Source organism: Hoplias malabaricus, chromosome 18 (assembly GCF_029633855.1).
Source record: "Hoplias malabaricus isolate fHopMal1 chromosome 18, fHopMal1.hap1, whole genome shotgun sequence".
NCBI lineage: Eukaryota > Metazoa > Chordata > Actinopteri > Characiformes > Erythrinidae > Hoplias > Hoplias malabaricus.
The window spans coordinates 14,597,632-14,609,450 of NC_089817.1; the positions used below are offsets into that span (position 1 = coordinate 14,597,632).

Below are 11,819 nucleotides of genomic sequence, written 5' to 3' on the forward strand. Positions count from 1 at the left end.
TTCTTAACTGAGTTCTGAACTTTGGTTTGTTATCGTGGCTAACAAACAGCAAACTGCATTTAGCGCCTTGCTTGAGCAGGAACACAAAGGTATACCATACACAGTCGGTAAGCAAGACACTTAGCATTGCATTGGCCCACACCTGAAACATTATTAAAACCATAAGTCACTCTGGGGGGGATAAATGTCCATGTAGAAATGCTTAGTAAGGCTGACCTGAATGTTTAGTGACTGATACCAACACTGGCAGGTGCAATCGTCTGTTGTATTATTTCTTCTCCTCAGACTTTATGTAACAGTACATAGTCCTCAGGTAAAGGTCAGCTTTGGAAGATTTGTGAATGTTTTTTTTAATTTCAGCAATGGTGATGATGACACTCTCAAATTGACCAATTCTGTCTGTACGGCTGGACAATGGACCAGCGAAGGGCTTTCTGATCTCAGCGGCATTCTAACAAGCTCCAGATCCAATTCCCTATCTGATAATGATTGTACCTCTTGTTGCTTTTTACCGTGGGGATTTTTTTTGGCAGGCTGAGTGCAAAATGCTTTGTAAAAGCACCTAAAATGGCAGGACTGCAGGAGTTGGGGCAGAATTTTCTGGAGTGATATATTAACTGATATTTTGGTTTGCTTTTAGCATGATTAATAGTTTATGCACCACCAGAGTCTGACGATTGTTCCAGGTGTTATTTGCATTCCCAGTGTGAGAATGTTTCAGTGCTGCAACACATTTTGAGAAGCATTGGGGCTGTCACAACTGAAAATATTTGTGATTAAAAATAGATCATTTTACAAAAAACAAACAAACAAATAAAAAACCTTCTCAATTAATCATCAGTGATAACTTAAAAACACATTTGTTTTCTATGAAGCAGTTAAGAAACCACCAATCAACAAACTACATTACTTTACCAGGGATTTGTACAAATACATACAGCTCAGCAGAGGACCAGGCCTTCTAACCTGTTAAGCAGACACAAGCAATTCACATACAAAGCCCTGGAGTAAGCAAAAGACACAGTTGACCTGGAGTAAGAAGGCAGGTGGTTTCCAAGTAGTGTTTTGGAAACAGATCGGTCATGACTCAAGCGCAGGCTAGGGGCCATTAGAAGGCCTTTCCTGCCTGCTGCATCCTTAATGGCTGAACAGGTTAGAAAAGGGGTGATGAGCGGCATGTTTTTTCTTCACGCCTCACCTCTTTCTAAACATCCCCTCTGAGAAGGATGTTTGCGTTTGGATTCACTTGGGAAAAAAAAAAGTAAATTCCGGAAAACGAGACTGCACCTTCTCCCACACTTCCCCAGGAGGGATTAGCTCTCCTTCTGCTTGATGAGTGGTTGCCATGGCGCCGCCTCCCCCCCATCCCCCACCTGTGCAGGTAGCAGGTATTAGTGTGCGAGTTCGGCATGGGGAAGTGTTTACCTGTAGAGATGGCCCGCTGTTTAAACAGAGCTCTGTAGACACAAGCAGGCCGGCAGTGTACACAGCTCTGTCTGCACCTGCCATCCTGTCTCAATCCTACAGCACTGTTTTATTATTAAACCCACCACTCTAATCTCTCACACACCTCTCCACACTTAGCACTGCGCCTGTCTGAGCAGGCCTGCCCTTAGACTCCATTTACAGTGGATAAACTGTCACCTTTCGCTTTTTTTCTGTCTCTCCTTGCTGTATTGTAACAAGGACTCTTCTGAGGCACAATGACTTCAAAAAAATCAACTCAGCTTTACTTTAATAAACTTTTATTATAATAATGGGCATTTCACACATGCAAACACACAAAACAAATTTATTTCACACCATGCTTAATATATTTCTAGATAAAGGTATAGGATTATGTCCCTCCAGTTTTGTCTATTTAATTACTTTAATTGAAATAACATGTTAAACATTTCAATACATAGTAAAAACACTGAAACACATTCACCAAAAGAGACTCCTTCAGCCATCAGTACCCTAAAGAAATTTCTGAAATTTCTCAAAACTGTAGCAATCCACTGTTAATAGCAAATGTAAGTAAACAAGTGTCTTCACTACACTTTACCTAAAGAACGATCATCTTTGAAATATCATCAGGTTACTTGTCAGTCACTACTGATATCAGATTACACTGCCTTATGTACACGGCCTACTTTTTATTTTATTTTCTCAGCAAAGTACTTTTGGGTGAAAAATGAATGATTAGCTAGTGTATTTTTATTGTTTGATTAAAAAAAAAAAAGAAAACCCTCATTAATTAGGTTTAATGGCTAACAGAGCCATATAATTAATATATCTGTTTAAAGTAATTAGTGACAGCTTCAAACAATGGCGAGTGATAATCCAGGACCTTTGGCTAATGATAAACTCATTGAAGTTCAGTTGTTTATACTGTAGTCTGCAAGGTGGTAAATTGCCCTTAGATTTGAATCTGTGATTACAAGGCTTTGTTCCTGTGCTAGTAAAGTAAGTCTGTGTGTGTGTGTGTGTGTGTGTGTAGTTGCCATTTACCTCCACATCAGACTGGTTTTTCTTCTTTGTCCTCACACTTAGCATCTAATACAGGCACTCAGGTAACATTAAAATCAGGATCAAAATGAAGAGCGCTGCGATACTTTAGATGATTGGTGTGTGTTTTTGCCTGCAGCAAACTAGTCCGGTAGGAGCAGAATGTGAACTTTTGTTTGGTTGTGCTTTTTGTGCTTTGAGAGTTGATGGAAGTGACTGGAGTACAATACCCATGTAACCCAGACCACCCTCGAAACCCCTCCTCAAACCTTCCCCCAAGAAAATTCAACACAGAACCTTATCACTGTGACAACCTCTGAAAGCATGGCCCCCCTCGCAGACAGTAGAACAGGGGGAGTCCTGATGCACTGTCAGCTCAATTTGAAGTGTTGGCTTTTCATTCAACTCAGTTGGATGGATTTAGAGTGTGCATTTTTGGCACTGGAGGATTCAGGCAATGAAGTATAGAAGCCTCTGGCAAACTATCACACTGCTACGCAAACCTATCCCCATACTTCCTCTTAATCATAGTCGATGTGCACTACTTATTTCAATACAGTCATATAATTGTGAGAACAGTCTTGGAGTGAACATGTGATGGGGTTTAGAGCTCATACGTACATGCAAATGTGTGTATACAAATGTCTTTTTTTTTTTTTTTTTTTTTACTTTTTTTATTTACTTATTTATTCCCCCAATCCAAAATGCCTTTTCGTTAATTTGTATTAGCGCATGTAAATTTGGTCAATTCAGCCCTTGGATGGCCAAGGGTTAGCCAACAATTTAATTATTATAATTATTTTTTTAAACATTAACAATACAATTTCTAATGAAAATCATTAAATATGATCCATATATTGTATGTGACTGCTGGTACAACTCCACTGTTTTACTCTGTTAGCCTGCTAGTTTGGAAGCTTAATGCTGCACAGCTAGCAGCAACAAAAAGAAAGATAGTTATAAATTAAAATTCATAGGCAGACACAGCACTTCATGAAGTCCTGAATGTTCAGATTTATTAAAAGCAATTTTTTCATGGCTAGCTACACAGCTCACCAAGGCTAAGCTAGCAGAGAGCAAAAACATTCTGATTTATTTTTAAAATAAAAAAGTAAAATATATAATAAAATCTGCTCAAGTGGATGTGATGCACTTTTTTGAACAGATCAAGTCAACAGATCAAGTCAAAATATTATTGAAATATCATTTGGTTTATGGTGCTATAAATGGTGCAAATTCGCCAGCATTAAATCAGCTGTATTAGTGTTAAATTAACACAGTCTTGAGATTTAACACTATTTAACACTTTATTTATTACAGATAGTGCTGATTTAACGCTGGTGTATTTGCTTTGTGGTTATTGTCCGTTATGCTATTTTTACTACCCATACAATAAAGGTATAAGGGGACCTTTTATTTTATGTAGGCTTCTAGTTGTGTGTAATTTTCCAGGTACTTGCACTATAAAAAAAACAACACTGGTATTAGCATTAACTAGACATAGACTAAGCCTCCCTAACACATTTCTTCCCTTCTTTGTGTTTCAGTGAGTGGCATGCAGAAGGTCATCAGCACATATGGAGAAAACATCACCGTGCCATGCAACAACGGCGACAACAATCCTCCTGAGCTGATCTTCACTAAATGGAAATATGTGAGTGTTGCATTTATTGTTTCCGTCTCCATGTGGACCTTTTGTCATACTTCTGGCTGCATGACAAATTGTTTTTTTTTTAAATGTATGATAGACATGCATTTATTTGTACAACAAAATATTTTTCTCTCATTTAACCCATCTGTGACAATGAACACGCACTCGCACTCAGAACAGAGCCATTCCTAGCACTCAAGGAGCAGTTGGTGCCTTGCCCATGGGCATTTTCATGGGGACATTTCTGTTCCTTTACTCACACTGCCCCCAATTTTTCTGCCGGTCCTGAGGACCTTCCAGTCCCAAGCCCAAGGCTGCTTCTCTAACCTTTAGGCCTCAGCTGTGCCGTCACATTAACTGTCATGTCTGCAGCAGCACTGGTGCTCAAAATATCATTTTATTGTCACATACACAACGACATAGTGTGCAGGACAGGTACTTTGGAGTCGCTCAGTATTGGACGTGTTCGTAACAACACTCTTTGTGTGTGTGTGTGTGTGTGTGGTGCTGCTTCTAGACAAAAGATGATGGCAGCTCAGGAGACCTTCTGGTGAAGGCCAACAAAAAGGATGAAGCCAAGATCTCTGCCACAGATGGCTACAAGGAAAGAATTAACATCAGTCAAGACTCCAGCCTGGTGATTAACAAAGCCACCCTGGCTGATCAGAGGGTCTTCACCTGCATTGTCGTCTCCTTTAATAACCTCAATGAATACCCTGTAGAGGTGGAAGTGAGGAGTGAGTACAACTTCCTACACAAACCCTAATATATTTTTTAAAGGAATAGTCCAGTGTTCAGTACTACAGATGTTTCATTACTTGCCCGTAGGCTGTTGTTAAATATCGGCCACTATTCTGATTATTTTGGATATTGACTGCTGGAACCTAGACAAGCGAAATGACAATATTTTATCTTAAAGTTTTAACATATGCTCCAATGTACTCTTCTTCTGATGTTACTGTGAATATCTCCAATACTTGAAGAGCACCAACTGCATGTTTATGCACAAAGAGAACAAACTCAGTCTTGTTTGATTCATCATAGTGATGATTGTGAATTATTCATTATACTCTCTCTGTTCTTTGTTTTGACAAATTTTATATGGCACTGCTGGTGAATTCTGTCAAAACTGTGACATGTCTGTTGTCAAAATGCCTTCAAGTATTGTGATATTTAATTTTTGTCATATTGCTCACCCCTGTCCTGAATGATAATTTGAACCATTTTAACCAGAAATATAAAGTGAGTATGTTTATGGACTGCTGTAGGATGCATGCAAATTCGAGAAGTGCTAATACTAATCTTATGCATTAGAATAAATACAGGCAGCCAATCAGCAGCCTATATTTTGGAACAAGCCACTAAACATGCAAATTACTTAACTGATGCTTATAGCAATTATTACTGGGGTATTGGAGGGCATGGAATTATTGGATACTCAGTAATATTAAAGTATTATAGTCATTAGCATAAGTTTATTACATTTAAATTCATAGCTACAACTTCAATCAGAGCGAAAAAAGCTGAATTTATTTAAGGTAGCAAAGAAGAACCTTTTTCTTACCCGAGTACATGGGTATGGTTTAACATGGCTATCAGAACACTAGGTAGCAGTTTTACCTTAAAGTTACAAGGCAATTTCAAGGCAATGCTGTAAGCTGGAGTAAAATTGCAAAAACTTACCTAGTGTTGCTTTGATTCTCTTTTTATTAAATATATGAACATAATTTTTAGCAGGTTTTTATTCAGGCAAATTCAAAATGGTGTCTTTTATGATGCTGATGATCACTACTTTTTATTCTATTTAGAGAGGCCGTCAGCTCCTTTGATTAAGAACAAAGCAAATCAACTGGAAAATGACAAACTGACGCCGGTGAGTCCTTTTTCAACTATGCTCCTTAGGTTCCTGGAATGCAGCCATCACTGGAACACCTTCATTACTCTCGGTAGACTAATCATATGCCTCATAATAAAGTACAGGACTTTCAGAGTTGCTGGGGCAAACAATCCTTCATGCCCATGGGCCTTTTCCTGAGTTTGAGCCCAAAGACCTGTGAGCCTCCTATCATATAACAGTGGAGACGAGCCTATTAGAGATCAGGAAACTAACAAAAAATGTGTAAATGAGGCGTTTCTGCTCGAGAGATGGCTCCCCACAGATATTTAGCCTGCGCTGAAACAAGAAACAGCAGCTTTGAGATGCTGTAGACAGGCACTGATCCAGAGGACAGGGAAAAGTGTGACATTACTTTTATCAGGGTTGTAAAAGCAGACTAATTAGAGACACGTCTGCCCTGTATGAGTTCACCTTACATGAGCCCTCGTGTGTTGTCCGACTTGTTACCGGAGCTGGAGTTGTTTTCTGTCTCTTTCTCTCTCGCCCTTGCTTTGACTGCTTTGAGAAGCTGTTAGGAAGGGGTGAGAAAAAAATATCTGCACAACTTAATATTGCAGTTTTTTGGATGAGCAGGTTTTTCTGATGCATGGAGGCCTCAGTGTGGAGGTTTTGTGATGTAGTTATTCCTGTTCTAAGCCCTGACTAAATATTTCTGTTCTTTTTTTTAAATAATCATGTGATTCCACAGGGCTGTTGTACATAAGTCACACGTCAGCTATGCTTTATCACAACTCCTGTTGTGGCAGACTGAGAGCCTAGTATCAGGGTCACCATGTTCAAGTTGTTATTACATATTAAGCTGGGTGGTAGACTATTAGGAAACCAAAAGCCATTGTATTTTACGCTCCACAAGATCATTCACGGAAGTCAGACAGAAAATATCCTGGTAGGCATGGCTGGATTGCATAGTGGATAACTCCCTTACCCCAGAAACAGAGGACTTCAGAGCTCTGTCCAGATTTGATTCTCTGTCCTGACAGGAATTGCACTAATATAGCAATATTTTAGAATACTACATCCACATATATTTGTGAGTCATTTCCACTGAGAATTATTCCTTTTGAAATGGATTTAGTGTCAGGCAAAATGTGAAATGCTGAATATAGGTCACAGTACTCATAGTTCTAGCCTGCAGTTTTAAAATGACTCTACTGGACCATTTTGTCTGTGTCACAATACTGTGAAAATAATATGGTTTTGTTAGGTGCTGTTTTTTTTCTCCATAGGGCCCACTCTTAGAATGTAGCAGCAAAGGTTTGAAGACATTGATGTAAATGTGTATAAAACGCATAGTGAGAACTGTACACAATCGCTTCCTATAACCATCAGCAAGCTTCTTATACCTCTCAACTAGAATTTTGACAAAAAGTAAGGAAATTTGTGTTTGGTAGATTATTTCTTTGTTGTATTAATGCTTTTTGGCAGTAAGTCTTATACCGTTGGAAAGCCTGTTAATTTCCCTTTTAAATGATGCCACAGTTGTAAGGAACATACATTTATAGGATAAGCAGTAGAGCCAAGTATGTGGGTTGCACCCATTAAAAATTTGCCAAATCCTGTCTGCCAATGCCAAACAGCTTATACTGTCATGGACTGTCATGGCTTGGTGTTTGGTGGAGTGGATGATTGAAGTTTGAAGAAACAATATATATTGGCAATTTAACACTATATTTATTTAACAAACAGGAGCCTCGGTAGCGTGTGGAAGAACCATACACAGCCACAACAGCCTGGCACCTCCTCCTCACTGCTGTGGGACGGCATCCCATTCTTCAACTAGCTTTTGTCTGTTTGGTTGTGTTGGTCACTCTGGCACGAAGCGCACGCCCAAGCTGATCCCACAAGTGTTCAATGTGGTTGAGGTCAGGACTGCTGGCAGGCCATTCCATTCCCTCCATTCCTAAATTCTTGAGGTAGTCTCTGATAAACCTCGCTCTGTGGGGGCGAGCCTTGTCATCTTGGAGGATACAGTTCTGTCCCAGACTGTGGAGATATGGTATTGCCACTGGTTGCAGAGTTTCATCTCAATCTCTCTGCATTGAGATTGCCTCCGATGATGACAAGCCTTGTTTTTCCAGTGAGGGAGATGCTGCCCCACACTATCACACAAAATAAGCTGTTTGGCATTGATAGTGAGTATTTGGCTAAATTTTCATGGAGCGCACCCCAAAAACTCAGCTCTACTGCTCATCCCACAAATGCATGTTCCTTACAACTGTTGTACAATTTAAAAGGGAAATTAACAGGCTTTCCAACAGTATAAGATTTCTTGCCAAGAAGCATTGTTACAACAAAGAAATAATCTACCAAACCCAAATTTAATTACTTTTTGTGCTAAGCTTACACATACACAGTCGTGTCCTGTCCAGGGTGTGTTCCGTCCTTGTGAGTAGTGGCAGATAAAGAATGAGCTTTCTCTCTGCATTTAACAATGTTCAGTTCTCTCAGTTTAGATTCTAAAGAGGTTATGATACAAAAAGAATGTTTTGTCAGATCTGAAAGTATGTCTATCACAGTTTCTCTTCATATCACAATTTTGTAAAAATGTGACATTAGATGAGGGTCTTACCTCAGATATTGTGATATCATTCTGTGCATCCTCCAGGCATTCCTGCCATGTTTTTGGTAGTAGATTGATGTTCACATTTAGGAAAAATAAGCAGCATGTAACAAAAGGAGCTAGGAGAACAGAGGAATGTTGTTTTTAGGGATGGGGCGATGATGGTGTTTGGATAACCACCAGTTGAGATCTTGTCATGTTCAAAGCTCAAATGCTTTGTTTACACACCATTGAAAAAAAAAAGGCCCCTCATCTGAGTGTCTTTAAGCAGCTGTTATTAAAAAAAGCCTGGCTGAGTCAGAGGCTGAGACTTGGCTTAAGAATGAGTGGTGACAAGAAAAGAACTGGAGGGAGTTTTGAGGAAGAAGTGAAGTACACCATCCAAGGTACACTGCACTGTGGGCATTGTTAAAAGCAGCAGACTCTGAGAAGTGTGCACGTGTGTGTATGAGCTTGGCCTTTAGAGAGTTTCTCTCTCTCTCGCTCTCATTATTTGCAGCTCCTGCTTCTCTTGAAATGGAGCTTTTACACCTCCTTTCCACAGATTACGAAATGGCAGTATTGGCAGTGGAAGTTTACCAATATATATATATATATATATATAAAAAATGAGAGAGAGAGAGAGAGAGAGAGAGAGAGAGAGAGAGAGAGATAAGAGAGAGACAGAGCAATCTTGCTGTTATGAGTAACAAGGCTGTGGTGATACTGTAGCCACATGAGCAGAGGTGATGTCACCATGCCAGGGCAATTTCCCGAGGCACTTCCAACCCCAGACACTTCATCATGTCATATCACAGCAGCAACAACACTGAAAGCCACGCCCAGCTGAAAGCCCCGAAAAGCACCCAGTGCCTCATTGAGAGTCAAAGAAAAGTCCCCAGAAGCCCTCACACAGGACCCACACCTAATCAGCTTCTTCATTTATAAACATCGTACTCTTTATTTGGAAAGCACAGTCATAAGTGTGTGTTTCCTGAAAACTCGTGTTACCATTCTTCTGAGTCACCTGACTCCGCCTCAGTCGACCACAAATATGAGGCTGAACCGAAACAGATAACACTTCCTGGTTCAAAGATCAACAAGCGTTCAAAAGAAGCGACCGCTGTGAGAAGGACGGGTTGTGCTTTGTTGTTCAGCTGAGTTACAGTGATAAAGATTACACTGTGCATATGTGGGTGTATTGCTTGTTTGTTCTTCTTTATATTCAGGACAAAAAGTATGCTGATGTTGTACAAACCACTACAGGTCATTATTTATTTATTTATCTTATTAGTCAGATGCTACGCCTAATTTTGTTTAATGGCTTCTTTTGTTTAGAAATTAATATATTATTTGACCATTAGCCTGAGATAAAAGCAGGAAACATGTACTTAACACAAAATAGCTCCTAAGCCTCAACAACTAAACATTCTTTCAGCATTTTAAGAGCCTATCCTTTTATGTTATTAAAGCTTCCTGTCTTTTCAGGGGACCTTCTTTCAGATTTTAAGAGGAATATATTCCCACACTACCACAGCTGATCTCAGACATTGGTCACACTTTCTGCTTCTCTTTTTCCTTATGCCAATGGATAGTGCTATGGTTGTTCTGACCAGAAAGTAAATAATGAAAGGGTGTTCTCTGACTTTTTTGCATTCCTGTGAATTTGTGTGTATATACGGTACCAATCAAAAACCTTCTCATTTGGTAGTGTTTTTTTTTTTTTTTTTTTTTTTTTTTTTTTTTTTGCATTGTGGATTAATGCCATTGTAGAGGACATCAAAACTGTGAAGGAACATATGGAATTTTCTAGTAAACATCATCATTAAATTATTTTCCACTTATTCTTTTTAGAGTCATGGTGAAGAGCTTCCACTTATTTTTTTATCTTTTGTCAGAACCTCATAATTATTAAAAAAAAAAAATCCCTGAAGTTGCAAACCAATGGCTATGTTTATTTTGTTCATGTAACACTAACTGGACATAATATTTGACTCAAATGTCAACTGTAATTTGGGCATAATGTAATTTATCAAAAATGTATCTCTATTAAATATTCAAAGCAAATGGTATTAACACTTTCAATTGTAATAAACAACAAAACATATTGTATACGGGAACTTTTAAGTCAGGACGCATTAAGGTTTCTCCTTCATTTTGAGAATGGAACAAATTGTCTGTTGGACCCAAAGTGAGTGGGCAGTTCTGAGGGAACGTGAAGACCTGCTTTCTGATTGGTAGTCGCCGCCACGTGTCACTGCTCATTTGCATAGAGTTGAGCGGAGCTGAACTTCATGTCGCTGAATTTGCCCAGTGTCACTGACTCTCATTGAAAATTAATGATTTATGGTCGCCGCGTTGCTTTTGTCGCTTTCGGTGGGTACGCACAGTAAGGCGTTAATAGGCCAGCCTGTCGCCACAACGACTCTGAAATCGATTCCGAAGTAATTAAGCTAATAATGATACTAGATAATTACGCAGGTGTACCTTCTTAGTTAAACTTCTTCAATATTAGTCTACGATGTAGCAAATAATAAAAAGAAATAAAGAAAAGCTGTTGAATGAGGTGTGTCCAAAACTTTGAATGGCACTCTACATGTCTAAATAGGTTATACAAGAATAAAAATGTTTGTGTGTGTGTGTGTTGCAGCTAGCAGAGTGTGTGACTACAGACGCTAACCCTCCAGTAGAAATCATCTGGCAGAAGAATGACAAGCCCCTAGTGAACGACAACAAGAGTGAGTTGACACTTCTAGTAATTCATCATTGATGGAAGTCGCTGTCCTGCTTTCTCTGCTAATGCCAGAGTTTGTTCCAAATATGTGACTGGTATGTGGGTCAACTAAGTGTGTGTTTGTTTATTTGCAGCAATCGTTATCACTTCCACTGTTACAAAGGACCCAGTGACTGGTTTGTCCAGCAGTAAATCTAACTTGCAGTACACAGCAGGCAAACAGGATGTGACGTCACAGTTCACTTGCCTTGTGAGACATGTGACCGGTGCTGACCAGGTGTCCACACCCATGTCCTTCAGCATCCACTGTGAGTAAAGCCAGCGACCGTTTCGTACACTTGAGAACACTTTCAATTTCATTTACAAGAAGAGTGATTAAATGAACAGATATGTATAGAGCACCTCCTAGAGGCACATATTTACTCAATGAACTCATGGGTTCAGCACATTTGCATCTGAAATGCATCTGACCCTAAACTGCCCAAAAGAATGGAGCCACATTAATACA

The 11,819-nt window shown here is 39.4% G+C and overlaps 1 protein-coding gene across 2 annotated transcripts in view; it reads left to right on the forward strand.

The window, feature by feature from the left end:
• The window catches only part of alcama (activated leukocyte cell adhesion molecule a), a 91,537-nt gene that overhangs the window by 63,096 nt on the left and 16,622 nt on the right, over positions 1 to 11,819 (forward strand). For both annotated transcript variants that reach the window (XM_066651086.1, XM_066651088.1), the window contains exons 2-6: positions 4,038 to 4,144; positions 4,659 to 4,878; positions 5,950 to 6,014; positions 11,228 to 11,315; positions 11,446 to 11,619. In XM_066651086.1, the coding sequence (XP_066507183.1) occupies positions 4,038 to 4,144; positions 4,659 to 4,878; positions 5,950 to 6,014; positions 11,228 to 11,315; positions 11,446 to 11,619 (654 nt within the window). The remainder of the gene's footprint in view (positions 1 to 4,037; positions 4,145 to 4,658; positions 4,879 to 5,949; positions 6,015 to 11,227; positions 11,316 to 11,445; positions 11,620 to 11,819) is intronic.